Source organism: Daucus carota, chromosome 9 (genome assembly GCF_001625215.2).
Source record: "Daucus carota subsp. sativus chromosome 9, DH1 v3.0, whole genome shotgun sequence".
Classification (NCBI taxonomy): Eukaryota; Viridiplantae; Streptophyta; class Magnoliopsida; order Apiales; family Apiaceae; genus Daucus; species Daucus carota.
Window position 1 is genome coordinate 44,445,426 of NC_030389.2, and position 15,162 is coordinate 44,460,587.

The window sequence follows — 15,162 nt, forward strand, 5'->3', positions numbered from 1 at the left end:
TAATATATTGCAAATTAATATTCAGTTTGGATGAATTAACTTATGTGATCATATATTATTGGTGTTTTCTACCACTAGTACAACTTTTCTCATTGTTTGAAGGTATTAATTCCCAACTCATATATATATAACAAAAACAGGAAACAACTTCTCATATGTATAACAAAAACTAATTGAAGATAGATGTAACTCTGTTTTACAGATTATAATAGGAAAATACATCTTCTCCAGAATCAGAGAACAACTAGCAGCTGAACTCATTCATAAACCATGCCAGGTTCATATTCACGTGCATGGGGTGAAGATCTTGGTGGTGTTTAACAAATTTTGCATTTACAACACATATATCCCATTGGGAATAATATTTACATCTCATGAGACTCCATATATGTTTTAAGAAATTCATAAAGGGCCAAAATCAGTTAGGAAGTTTGTTGGAATTACACATCAAAATTCAAAAATAATATGTACAGATAAGAATTAAAAAATGCAGTATAATCACGCAATGTAAAGCTATTTGTTTCTGTATTCATTATTCATAAAAACAATTTTATAGAAGTTTGTTACATTTTTCTTCTCCATTGATCTAACAAAAGGATAGTTTGACATTCATTCTGCAGCGGAATCATTTCGAACATCTTGCTTCTTTGTAACAACTTCAATACAACTTATGCAGAATATGAATTTACATGTTTCAGCACATTCAAGAACCGGCTCACCAAGCTGATTCACGTGACATTTTTCACACTTACGAAAATTTTTGTTCAAAACAAATTTGAGACTGTGTTGATGGATTTTATCAATGATAATACCTGTAGCCCCAAACTTAACATTTGAGTAGCGACGATAACTTGACTTCTCAAAACACTTGAGATGGAATGAAAGGTCACAAGTACCGCAATGATAGAACCAAAAGTTTGGGTCTATATCAGCACGGCAAAACTCACAATTGAAATCATGCTCGTGATCGATGACCATGCTAGGTTCATATATCAAGCAGAGTGAGTGAGGATCCCATGGGTGTTGACTACACTTGGCTTCATAACACACGAACCACATATATAGTAATCACATTCTGAACATATGTGTTTAGCTTTTATATTTCTTCCACATCCTTTGCAAAGTTGAAGCAATATAAGGTGGCGGTCTAAGATGTGTTCAAGTTGGTGACGGTGAGATTCATGTTTGATCCTTTCGGGTAATGCCATGCATCCGATATGAAAATTAAAATAACCCAATTTGAAGAATATTCCATTGCAAAAATCTCCGCAACCATAGCAATAAAATAATTTGTATGGTTCACTGTGCATACTTGCAGAACCTGGTATATGCGTGAAAGAGGCAAAATGAATTAGCTAGTTTTTTAACAAAAGAATTTATATAAAATTTACTATGAGATGGATGCACACATAAATCATAATAATAATTTAAGGTATATGAGTATAATTTTTTTTATTAATTTCAAACAACATCTTAATGTGTGTACATGACAAACATTAACAATTACTTTTTATTTAGGTAAAAGATTTTTATTGGTTGAGATTTTTGTTCAGATGATCATCCCCTTAATGTATTTTAACTAAATATGCATGTCTCTTTTTTCTTTCACAAAAAACTCAATAATGGTATACCTGGATCAAGGTGATGCTTGATCTCTTTTGGCAATTCGCCGCAGAACTTATGCAGAAAATATTTACAAACAACACAGCCATAAAATTGATCGGTTCTGATGGGTTGTGCGCAGCCATCGCATAAAAGTAATGTATTATCATCAGTTTGCAGATTTCTCAACTGATCATTACTACTCATGAGTTCCAGATGATGTCCCTCGTGAGTAGTGTGTTTCATACCATCTATCCAGTGGAAGATCCTCTCACTGTTTTTGGCTCGTAATCTGCGCCACATTGTAATTTTGCTAGCTGCCGTGATAAATTTTTCGTACAGTAACTGTACTGATAATTCATCAGCTGCCGGTAATTGCACCACATTGTAGGTATATTTTCCATTTTTGCCAGAGCTGAGAATATCGAAAAGATGTGTAAAAGATAAATTTTGTCAGGAATACAAAATAATAATATCTAGTCTGCTTATTAATTCATGTAAACCAATTTATGCTGAATATGGTAATTTATTATCATTAATTATGTTGAATTTAACATACATTAATATATTTCTTGCATAATGAGAATGAGACTTGTCACTACTAGAAAAGCAGGCAAAACCAACCGTCAAAACCGACCGACCACAGTGGTCGGGCAAAAAGTGGACATTTCTAACCGACTTACTGACCAAACGAGATCGGTCGGAAAAAATATATGATTAAAGGAAAAAAGGCAAAAAGGCTATACAATATGAAATATATATGTGTGTGTGTGTGTGTGTATACCGGTATATATACGTACCTCCATGAAAACTGGCCCGATCTAGCACATTGAAAATGAGAAAAAAATCTGCAATGGGGACAATAATAGATCCAAACGAGTCGACTCAAACTCTCATTGCACAATTGGCAATATTGTATGAATTTGTGATAAACTTGTGGAAGAGAAAATGAGAGAATAAGAGGATGCTTATCGTGAAACTGAAATTGAAAAGACATAGGTGCATCGGCACAAGATTTGTGAATCCAAAACTGACATCTGGTACATCTGTAAGACATGTCTTTAATATTGTCATCCACATTGCAAGCATAACATCTGAACGAGGATGGATGTTGAATTAAGGATAATAAATGTTGATCGTGAGACGGATGGATAGATTTGGGATCCTCCATGGACGGCTGAGTGTGGTACATAAAACAATTTAGGCAAATGAAAGATTCATAATCATCATTGTGATAGAAGAACTGATTTGGCGACCATGTTATTCGTACCTTACACAAATCACAATATATACTAGTTTCAGCAAAATATTCATAAGTATAAGTATCCACGTCAAAATTGTAGGTGGAATAATCGAAGCAGAGCTTAAGATGCTCTTTCAGATTATTTGGATTTTGGATAACTGAGGGTACTTCTGCACAGTTTTTGTGCAGTAAAAAATTGACACATGATGAATCTTTATATACATCAGCACCAATACTAGTGCCAGCAGCAGTGACAGTGCTGCAACTATAAACAAATGATTTGCATGATAATATTTTTTCGCCACAACCATGACACCGGTCACGGTCCCTAGCGATGTATACTTCATTTAGGATCAGTGGATGCATATTATGGCTAGGGTGTATCATTTTGATATGTACCTAAGAAGAGAGATTTTTAAATATATTCAAGTTGATATAAAAACTCTTTATATAAATACAAGCCTATATTCTTTAAGTGTCCTTAAAGGCAAATATGAATTCTTTAAAGAAAGGAAGAAGAATAAAAATTACTAATCACTCAGGGTATAAAAGAATGTTCATAAAAGAAGCAATTCTCTCTTCAAGATACTACTTATCTTTATTCCGTTTTGTTTCTTCTATACTACTACTTATCTGTTACTGTTTTTAAGTTTCCTTATTCTTCTAATATGTAATACTTTGAGTGTTCATGAAATATATATTTATTCCCATCATATTTATCATAACTCTTCTTAATATAATACTTTTAATCATACATTTGATATGATATTTATTCCCTGAGATACTTGTAATGGAAATAGATTGTTGCATTTTATTTTTTGATGAAGATCATCTGAACTCAGTAACATAAGATAGCAGTTATTAGGTGGGAAATCAATGGATTAAATCTAACTTCAGGTAAGAACCAATAACAAAATGATCAACTCTTAAAGCTTGTGATTAGTCAAAGTATCCTCAAATTTGTCTGCTGGTTCAGAGATAAAATTGATGTTTCATGTCCTCTGGAATATGTGAATAGGTGAAATATATATAATTTTGACAGGGTATTTTGGCCCCTTGAATTTATTTCCTCCAGTTTTTTCCCAGTCACTGTTTTGGTCGAAAATATTTCCGATCGAAAATGTTTACGTGGTGGAAATTTTGCAGTATTTTCTTGAAAATTTTCACAATAATATCAACCCCTTTCTGTCGAAAACCTTATCTAGTCGAATAACTTTGACCGGGTTTGGTCGAAAAACACTGGTCGAGAAAAACGGTCAAATTTATTCAAGTTCGACAGCTTTTTTATTTTTGACTCAGTTTTTTCGATCAAATCAGTTTCAGTCAAAAAAGATAGGTGGGGAAAAACAGTTGAATTTATTCAAATTCGACTTTTTTTTTTATTTTCGTCTCAGTTGTTTGGAACAGGTTAGTTTCAGTCGAAAAAGGCTTATTTAAACCGGAAACGGTCGAAAAGGACATTTTCGACCACTTTTGTCGGTCGAAAATGGCCGGCTTTCGTGTAGTTTATATCTTTGAATAAACACAAGCGACGACAAATAATCAGCATCTTGGAAGCTACATTCAATATCTAAGTTGAGTTGGTTTCCCGTGAGAGTGAGCATTAAGGAATTACTAAAAGAAACCATAAATATTTCCATCATTCGGTCATTTCAAGTCTGGGAAGAACTACTGTAGTCGCTTTAAGCTTTTATTATTTTATAGGCGTGACACATGGTTAATTGTACTCTGCTAGCAATAGTCACCGGTTGCAGTATGATGTCAAGTGTTGCTGTTTTACTGAAGTACTCATGCATGTTTTCATTGTAAAATGGATGGGGGTGGGGGTGCTTGGTGCATACAAAATTCAATACATCTCAGTCTCTCAGAGGATTAGGAGTTTTTTGTGCCTTTTGTTGGTGCTGATGAGATTCATGTTTATAGGCTTTGGGTAGCATCGCAGAACCTATATTGTTTATGAAGCCAAATTCTATGGAGGAATATACTAATGCATAGTTTAAGCCCATAATAACGGGAAGCATTTGCATGGTAAAATTTGCGCACATATATAGCTTCTCTATTTAATCTTGCCAAGAAATTTTACTGACTTTTATATGTCATTTTACTTCTATTATTATATATATCAAAATTTCTTCACAGTCCATTTTGTTTATCAATTTATGTGTAACTAAGGATTTGTCTTCTTCGTTTTGGTTTGTTATGTTACGTAAATACATTGAGATTATAACTTTAGCCTTTTGCGTGTGTAAAAATATTTGTTAGAATGTTATTTAATGAAATTATGATATTGCCGATTGATTTATTTGTTAGATAGGTTTCCATTAGTTAAAATGTTTGTTATAGTAGTAAAAGGTATTGACCGCATGGATTGGATTTGTGGACAAGTTTTGGACCTATTTTGAATGGTATTAAATGGTAGGAATACTGAAAATACAGCAGGTTCATCTTGAATATATAAATTTAAATTTATGACGGAATTCCGTTGTAAGTTAAGTTTTTCTGCACAACTTGCGCCGAATAACAGATTCCGTCGGTAGTTATTTACGACAGAAAGTTCCGTCGTAAATTCTCAATTTCATGACATAAGTGTCGTAAGTTTAGTTAGTATTTTAGTGAATTTATGGGTCCCACTAGCTAAAACTTACCACGCTTGACCATACTTACGACGCATGTGGGAAATTGTGACGTTTTTTCGAACTAACTACTTGAGAAAAACGACTCATAAATTCAGAACTTACGACGGATTTAAGTCTTAATTTCTGTTGTAAATTGGCAAGTTTGTTGTGGTGATAATTTCTGATCTTTTGTGCTAGCTTATTTTAGATAAATTTAAAATTCGAATTTGTTGTATTCAGATATGCAATCTGGCTCTAATTTGTACATATCGCCTATCTGTAATCTAATCCCGATTTGTGGTCATCAAAACTATTATTTATTTGCAAGCTGTCTCACTTGTGAGACCCAATTCCTGAGACCTTATGGCTGCTACAACTCCTTGTGATCAGGAATTGCAAACTGAATGACACGAGCTGAGCCCATAGCCTCTAAGCAGATCAATCTCAATTTCTCGATGACTCTGCTTTGGCCACATCGTCCAAGCACATCAATCTCAAGCATCAACAATTACCTATCTGCAGCAAGGCCGAGCCGTGACTGGAATTTCATTGTTTGATATATATAGATGACCACATAGGTCTCCGGGTCACAGAACATATATGATGGGCAAATCTTAAATATTATCATTGTCGTGGTTTTTCCAAATGAAATGAGATAAAAATAAGAATAACTCTTGAATACAATGTTATTGCCTTTGGTGAAGAGAGGTGGAAAAATGTACAAGAATAAATTAAAAAAGAAGACAACTTAGGAATCAACTTTTAGCATAAAATAACAAATTACAATGTAATGGCAGCTTCTTCGGTATTGATACCTTCATCTTCTTCATTGATCTAGTTAAAGATAGTTTGACACTTATTTTTCTATAGAATCATGTCGAACATCTTGCTTCTTCGTAATAACTTCAATACAACTTCTGCAGAATATGGATTTACACGGCGAAACACATTCAAGGACAGGCTCCCCAAGCTGATTTTTGTGACATTTTTCACAATTACGAAACTTTTTGTTCAAAACAAATGTGAGACTATGAGGATGGAGTTTGTCAATAATAATGTTTGTAGCCCCAAACTTAATTTTTGAGTACTGTCGATAACTTGATCTATCGAAACATCCGCGAACATGAAGTGAAAGATCACAATCACTGCAATGATAGAACCATAAATTTGTGTCTATGTCTCTAGAACAAAACTCACAATTGAAATCATGCTCATGATCGTTAACCATGCCAGGTTCATATATCAAACGGAGGGGGTGAAGATGCCAAGGGTGATTAGCTATCCTTGGCTTCATAATACATGAGCCGCATATATGATAATCACATTCTTCACACTTGTAGCTAGCTGTGGATAGAGCAAGTCTGCCGCATGCTTTGCAAAATATTAATTGATAACGGAAAGCAACATTTTTCAATTGGTTACGGTGAGCTTCATGTTTGATTATTTGGGATAGTGCTGTCATGCATTCAATATGAAAATAAGAATCCTTAAAATTGAAGAATATTCCATTGCCCAGATTTCCACAACCCTCGCAAACAAATAATTTGTATGCTTCGCGGTGCTTATCTGCCTTGACATAGCCTGCTGAGTTTCCGTAGCCCGGCACAGTTAAGAATAGGGGAATAGAAATTAGATAAAGATCAATATGAATTTATTATATTGTCAATGCATGCTCAAAAAAGTTATATTATCCAAATATTAATTAACATACCTGAACTGAGGTGGCTCTTAATTAATCTGCTTCGGGAATTCTGCACAGAACATATGCAGAACATATTTACAAGTAACACAACTGTAGAATTCATCAGTCGCTGCAATAGGTTGCACACAGCCATCACATAACATTACTTCATCATCCTCTTGCAGTGTTTTCAACTCATTACTATTATTGAGTTGCAGATGATGTCCTTCATGAGTCCAATGTTTGAGACCATTTTCGGAGATAAAGTTGCTATGAATATTGCCGTTGTTTTGAATACTTGCGGCCTTAATAAAATTTTTGCACATTAGTTGTACCGATGATTCGTCAGCTGCCGGCAATTGCAACACATTACAATCATATATTGAGTTTTCACTCGAGCTGGAAAAAAACAGAAAAAATATAAATATAAATTAGTGTTTTTAATAAGTGGTACAAATTATAACTAAAATGCACTTATAATAGGCAATTTGACTTTTCCATTTTCACATTAGGTTATCCAAAATTGAGTATGGCATGTACAGTGGGTGTATTTAATAATAAGAAGATAATAAGAAGATATACAGCTCGTTTGGACAAGCTTTAGAAAAGTGATTCTTTGCTTAAAATAAAGAAGTGGATCAGAAGTGAGAAGTAAATAAGTTAATAAAGTGTTTGGAAAAGAAGCAGAAGTTCTAAGAGAAAAGCTATCATTCTCAGCTTCTAAAAAGTGCTTTGCTTATTTACACAAACGAGTCAGAAAAGGCAGAAACCAAAAGCACAAGTTGCTTCTGCTTAACAAACAGGGGCATAGTATATTTATATTTAGCCTTATTAAATACCTCATTAACCGGTGAGATCGAGCACATTGAAAATGAGCGAAAAATCTGCAGTTGCTACAATAATAGATCCAAACTAATTGACTCAGTTTCTTATTGCAGAGTCCGCAAAATCGTCCAAATTTGTGATATACGGGTGGGAGAGAAAACAAGAGAACAAGAGGATGCTTATGAAATTGAAACTGGAAAGACATAGGGGCATCAGCACAGCTCTTGTGAATCCAAAATCGACAATATTAGGGAAATACTAAGAGAACATCATAAAATATTGTCATCATTGGGATGACATTTCATGTCTGGGAAGAATGAGTACTGTAATCACATTAATAAACTTGATAGGCATGACGCGAAGTTGTCAATTGTACTCCAGCTAGGAACAGTCACAAGTTGCAGTATGATCACAAGTCCCTACCAAATATTAATTAGACAGGACAAATCAAAAAATGTGGAGCACTTAAAACAGAATCTTAAATTTTTTATTTCATTGGCGGTAATGAGATTCTTTTGTTTTGTTACGAGCTATTTTCGACCAGAAGTTGACGGTCGAAAATAGCCGCTTTTCTTGTAGTGGAGATGTATGGGACACAACCTCAGTGCCTCACTAAGAGACCTTATGGCTGCCAGAACTCCTTGTAATCAGGAACTGGAAGCTGAAAGAGGCCAGATCCTCTAAGCGCTTAGACCTGAAACCAGGACCAATATAGCAGATCAATCTCAAGCTCTTGATGATTAGTTTGGCCAATTCAATCTCAAGCTCTTGACAATTAATTACAGTACGTTGTGCCTGAATTTTCATTGCAATACCTTTATATAATTACCTGATCTGGTTTTGACAATACTATAATATATTTTCCTTTTCAAATGAATTAAAAATAATAATATTAACTGTCAGGGTATATACAATGTTATTGCTTTTAGTGAAGAGGTGGTGAAATGTATAGGAAGAGTACATTCAGAAAGAAAACAATTTGGGAAACTACGTTGTTTGATTTTTTGGCACACAATTCCAGGTTTTTGAAAATATCATTAAAATCATTACTTTTAAATTTTTATTTTTTTGAATTATAATATTATTAATCATATATTTATACAAAAAAATAAAATTTTTAAGATAATGATTTTAAACTATATGATCAAAGGATTTAGAAGTGCCCCAGTTTGGGATAGATTTGAATATGTATTACAGATTACAATAGAGAAAAACATCTTCAGCAGATTTTACATAGAGGGGAGCACGACCATGCCAGCTTCATATATCAAGTCGATGGGTGAAGACCGAAGATCCCAAGAGTTTTTAGAATACTTGCCTTTGTTGCACATTCATTACATCGGGATGAGCTAGCTACAAAGCTAGATCAATGTCAAAAAAAATTAAAACAAGTTGAAAAAAATATTCATAATTATCAAAAAATGGTAAAAATAATAATCTAGCTCAACCAAGTGAGTTCTAGCAAGAAAAGTGGCAATTAATTAAAAAGGGCGGTAATTAAAAATAATTAGGAAGTTAGTGGCAGATAGAAAACAAAAATAATATGTTTATATGCATGATTACAATGTAGAGCCTAGCTATAAGATGCAGTATAAAACCATAAATCACAGTGTAATGATGGTATTCAAAACTAATAAGAAGACACAAAATTTGTTACCTTCATCTTCTCCATTGATCTAGTTAAGATAGTTTGAAATTTAATCTCTATCAGAAGAATCATCTTGAATACAATCTGTACAAAATATTGATTTACATGGCGAAGAACATTGGAGAACCGGCTCACCAAGCTGATTTCGATGACATCTTTCACAGCTCCGAGACTTTTTGTTCAATACAAATGTTAGACTGTGAGGATGGAGTTTGTCAATGATAATATCAGTAGCCCCAAACTTAACTCTCGAGTAGTCTCGATAACTTGATCGATCGAAACATTGAAGATGAAATGATAGATCACAATCACTGCAATGATAGAACCAACCGTTGGTGTCGATATCTTCGGAGCAAAACTCACAATTGAAATCATGCTCATGATCATCAACCATGCCAGGTTCATATATCAAGCGGAGGGGGTGAATATCCCAAGGGTGCTTAGCTACTCTTGGCCTCATAATACATGAACCACATATATGGTATTCACACTCTTCACACTGGTGGGTAGCTATGACTCTTCCGACCGAAAAAAATCTTCCGCATGCTTTGCAACTTTTAAATGGTCCATAGCCTAATTGGTCGTGTTTAAGCATGTGACGGTGAGCTTCATGTTTGATCATTTTGGGCATTGCCATGCACCCAATGTGACGAGGAAAAGTAAAAATGTTGAAGAATATTCCGTTGCACATATTATGACAAGCTGTGCAACGAAATAATTTGTATGGTTCCCTCCGCTTATCTGCAATGATGGAGCCTGGCATATATATGTGAGAACGGGGAGAAAAAAATGAAACAGAATTTTTACAATAAAATTAGTTTTGCTATATGTATGCTCAAAATATTAAATTATATGATAAATTAAATTTTAATCAATATCGTGTGTAATCTTAGAAATTTTAGCAGTTTTTTTTTTTATCGAGGAAATTTTAGCAGTCATAAGTGTATAAATATCTATAACAATTTGCATAATTAGCTTTGAATAAGACTCCTTATTTTTATTTAATTCTTATTCTTATTTATATTGAATTCCTATTGATGAAATTTCATTTTACAGAATTGAAATGTAAAATGATTGAATTTAACTTCTACATTTTTATTCTAGTTTCATGTAGTGTATATGTTATATGATATTTAATTATTAAATTGTGTATTATTTTAATTTATAAATACGACGACATAAAAAATAGTTAAATTTATAAATATGACCCATCATTTAGTCAAATTTAACTATGAAAAGCCGGAAATTTAAATTTTCCTGGTATTAAACACAGCCCAAAAGAAAGAGACATACCTGAAATAAGGCGGTGTTTAATCTCCTTTGGCAATTCAGCTATATATCTATGTGTGTGGGGGCAACAAAGATTATAAAACAACCCAAAAAAAAAAAGACATACCTAAAAGGAGGTGGTTTATCTCCTTTGGCAATTCAGCACATGACTTGTGCAGAAAATATTTACAACTGACACAGCCATAGAATTGGTCATTTCCAATAGGTAGCACGCAGCCATCGCATAACAATAACTTTCCATCATCATCTTGCTGAAGTTTCAACTCCCCAGTACTATTAATGAGTTGCAGATGATGTTCTTTATGAGTCCAATGGTTAATAACACTTTCCGAAATTAAATTGCTATTTACATTGCTGGAGATTTGAATAATCATAGCCTTAACAAATTTTTCGTATATTAAATTTGCTGATAGTTCATCAGCGACCGGAAACTGCAGCACATTGTCATCATCACTTTCTTTTTCACAAGGGCTGAGCAAACCAACATCATAAGAAAATTAATGCTGTTAATTAGCAGTCAAAACCTACATAATAAATTGCATATGGATGCACCCAGCTAGACCTAATGTTGGATGTAGTTAAAAAGAAATATATTGATATGTAAGCTTATTTAATATTACGTACCTCACTAAATGGTTGGATCTAGCACATTGAAAATGAGCGAAAAATCTGCAGTAGCGGCAATAATAAATCCAAGCCAGCCGACTTAATTTCTTACTGCATACTCCACAAAATTGTCCAAATTTGTGATAAAGAAGTGGGAGAGAAAATGAAAGAACAAGGGGATGCTTGTCGTGAAATTGAGAATTGAAAGACATAGGTGCATCAGCACAACTCTTGTGAATCCAAAATTGACATCTGGTGCATTTGTAAGACATGTCTCTAATATGATCATCCACCTTGCAAGCATAACACTTGAACGAGGATGGAATCTGAATTAAGGACAATAAATGTTGATTGTGAGACGGATGCAAAGATTTTGGATCCTCCAAGGGCGTTTGAGTTTGGAACACAACACAACCGATGCATATGCAGCAATCATAATTTTTATTAAAATAGTAGAATTTTTTTGGTCTCCATGGAATTTGTACGTCACAGATGTCACATTGTATTTTTAGTGCCATATTATATTTACTAAGGCTAAACAGAACACGATTAGTAAAATAAAACATGAGAAGAAAAAGCTCTTTGGGGTTGTTTGGATTTTGAAAAGTTGGGGGTAATTCTGCACAATTTTTGTGCAGTAAAAATCTGGCACAAGATATATCATCGACACTAATATCAGTATCACTATCAGTGCCACTAATATCAGTGCCCGTGATACTATTGCAACTATAAACAAATGATTTACACGACAGTATTTGTTCACCGCAGCCACGACAAGCATCACCCTCCTTAGCAATATATTTTTCATTTAGGATCAGTGGATGCTCGTGGCTGGGGTGCTCCATCACTCTACGCGGATTGATTTTTTGAAGAGAGAGTGAAATTTGTGTATGTTTGTGTATCTGTATAATTCTACAAGCACATGGAGAAGAACTCTTTATATACATGTTGTCCAAAGGAAAGGTGACAGAATACGTGCTAGTCACTTGAAGTCGAAAAGAAACTACTTACTGATTTGGTCCCATAATTTGAACTTTTGCAAAGCAGTGACCTAATATTACGATTTTTGTCTCTTTCTCTATTGTTTAATTCTTTTAGAATATGATACTTTGAGTACACCTCAGATATATCATTCATTTTTTTATAAATATCTTTTGTGATTTGAATATGAAATATAATATTTTAAATACATGTTACAAGTACGTATTATTGAGAATCTCGTGAATATGTATAGGTCATTGTTCAAATAAGAACAATCTTAAAACTAAAGAAAAACAAATATAAACATTTTAGAATCAAATATAGAATCTCATTTAAAACTTCAAACTGATAAATATTAAAACTTAATCATGATTAATTTGTTTTATTTACTTATTTATATATAATTTAACATAACTATTTATATTTTCTATATAATAGAAGATATAACAGGGAGATGGTCATCGTTACATTGACAATGATTTTTAAAAAGCTTTCCATTTTATAGAGGCAAAATGGAGCCCTAGAACTGTGTCTAACTAAAGAGCATATAGGTAACGTCTTTAAGCTATAAAATATCCCGTATTGTTGCCCTATAATAGGATCACCTCAATATATAATGTGATCTAGCACACTGAAAGTGAGCAAAAAGAATCTGCAATTTAAAACAAGCTGAGGGAAAGAAAGACTTATATGGGGGCCTCTTTCTTTATTAGTTTTATGCTCTTAGAATGTAATACTTTGAGTGCATATAAGATATATCATTTGTTCCCCATGATGATTTGATTGAATTCTTTTACAAGCTTAATTACCAGAGATGAAATTTTGTTGCAATATGAGTATTGTGACTCTTGTGACAAGCTGCAATTAGCTCCTCTCATTCTCTGCATTCTGTTAACTCAGGAATCATTTTTCAAATAACTGTCCATTCGATGCTACCATATATTTTTGGGAAGTTTTTACATAATAACCACATATTAGGTCTATGGACTATGGAGAATAGGCTCATATTGAGTGACCTTCATATGGTTGAGTTGAAACACTAACCACTTGCAACATTGAGTTAGGACGGAACAATAAACCGTATATCATCCTCATTTATTTTCTGTTTTTAACAAGCTATAATTATATAATTATGTGAAGTTACGACGGCCTAGTTACAACGGAATCATAAACCATTTTATTTTCATTTATTTTTTGTTTTTAATTAGCTATATATGCTAACTTACGACGTAAAAATAAAACATATCATTCTCATTTATTTTCCGTTTTTAAATAACTATAATTATATAATTATGTGAAGTTACGATGGCGTAGTTACGACGAAAATGAAAATCATCATATCTTCATTTATTTTTTGTTTTTAATTAGCTAAATATGTTAACTTACAACGTACGACGGAACAATAAAATATATATCATTCTCATTTATTTTCTACTTTTAACCACCTATAATTATATAATTATGTGAACTTACGACGGAGTCGGAAACCATTTTATTTTTATTTATTTATTTTTTTAATTAGCTAAATATGTTAACTTATGACGGTTGAGTTACAACGCAAAAATAGAACATATCATTCTCATTATTTTCCATTTTTAAATAGTTATATTAAATTATATAATTATGGGAACTTATGATGACGTAGTTATGACGGAAACGGAAACCATTTTATTTTCATTTATTTTTTATTTTTAATTAGCAAAATATGTTAACTTACGACGGTTGAGTTACCACGGAAAAAAAAAACATATCATTCTCATTTATTTTCCATTTTTAAACGACTATAATTATATAATTATGTGAACTTACGACGGCGTAGTTAGGACGAAAATGGAAACCATTTTATTTTTATATATTTTTGTTTTTAATTAGCTAAATATGTACTTACCACGGAAAAATAAAACATGTCATTATCATTTATTTTATGTGTTTAAACAGCTCTAATTATATAATTGGGTGAACTTACAACGGTGTAGTTACGACAGAACCGGAAATCATTTTATTTTCATTTTTTTTTGTTTTTAATTAGCTGAATATGTTAACTTACGACACTTGAGTTACCACGGAAAAATAAAACATATCATTTGTAATTATTTTCCATTTTTAAACAGCTATAATTATATAATTATGTGAGTTTACGACGACATAATTATGACGGAATCATAAACCATTTTATTTTTATTTTTTTAATTAGCTAAATATGTTAATTTATACAATTTGTTTTGACGAAAATGTAACTTACGACGGTTCTTTACGACATTTTTTCACAGGGGAAAGTTTATTTTATTTTATTAGTTTGCGCCTGAATTCTAGCAAATAAATAGAGTAGCGGTGATAGCTTGATCTTTGGAAACATTGAAGATGAAATGATAGATCACAATCACTGCAATGATAGAACCAAGCGTTTGTGTCGATATCTTCAGAGCAAAACTCACAATTGAAATCGTGCTCATGATCATCAACCATGCCAGGTTCATATATTAAGCGGAGGGGGTGACAGATAGAGCTGTTAACGAACAGAGCTATTCGCGAACAAGCTCGAGCTCGGCTCGATAAAAGCTCGGTTCGGCTCGGTTCGTTAAGAACTCGAGCTCGAGCTCGAACACATAAATGTGTTCGTTAAGAAAACGAGCTCGAGCCGAGTTTTTAGTGTGTTCGGCTCGAGCTCGGC

At 33.0% G+C, this 15,162-nt stretch overlaps 2 protein-coding genes across 2 annotated transcripts; both read right to left on the bottom strand.

Moving 5' to 3' along the window:
• Nucleotides 1–518: 518 nt before the first annotated feature.
• LOC108202161 (uncharacterized) lies at nt 519–3,248 on the bottom strand. Its single transcript, XM_017370543.2, has 3 exons — nt 2,403–3,248; nt 1,632–2,017; nt 519–1,321 (listed from the first exon to the last, which is right to left on the bottom strand). The coding sequence occupies exons 1-3, from the start codon at nt 3,230–3,232 to the stop codon at nt 993–995; spliced, it is 1,545 nt and encodes a 514-aa protein (XP_017226032.1). The 5' UTR covers nt 3,233–3,248; the 3' UTR covers nt 519–992.
• A 5,870-nt stretch (nt 3,249–9,118) lies between these two features.
• Nucleotides 9,119–12,408, bottom strand: LOC108200721 (hypothetical protein). The gene is made up of 4 exons (XM_064083937.1): nt 11,529–12,408; nt 11,011–11,375; nt 9,624–10,370; nt 9,119–9,327 (listed from the first exon to the last, which is right to left on the bottom strand). The coding sequence occupies exons 1-3, from the start codon at nt 12,353–12,355 to the stop codon at nt 9,664–9,666; spliced, it is 1,899 nt and encodes a 632-aa protein (XP_063940007.1). The 5' UTR covers nt 12,356–12,408; the 3' UTR covers nt 9,119–9,327; nt 9,624–9,663.
• Nucleotides 12,409–15,162: the final 2,754 nt, after the last annotated feature.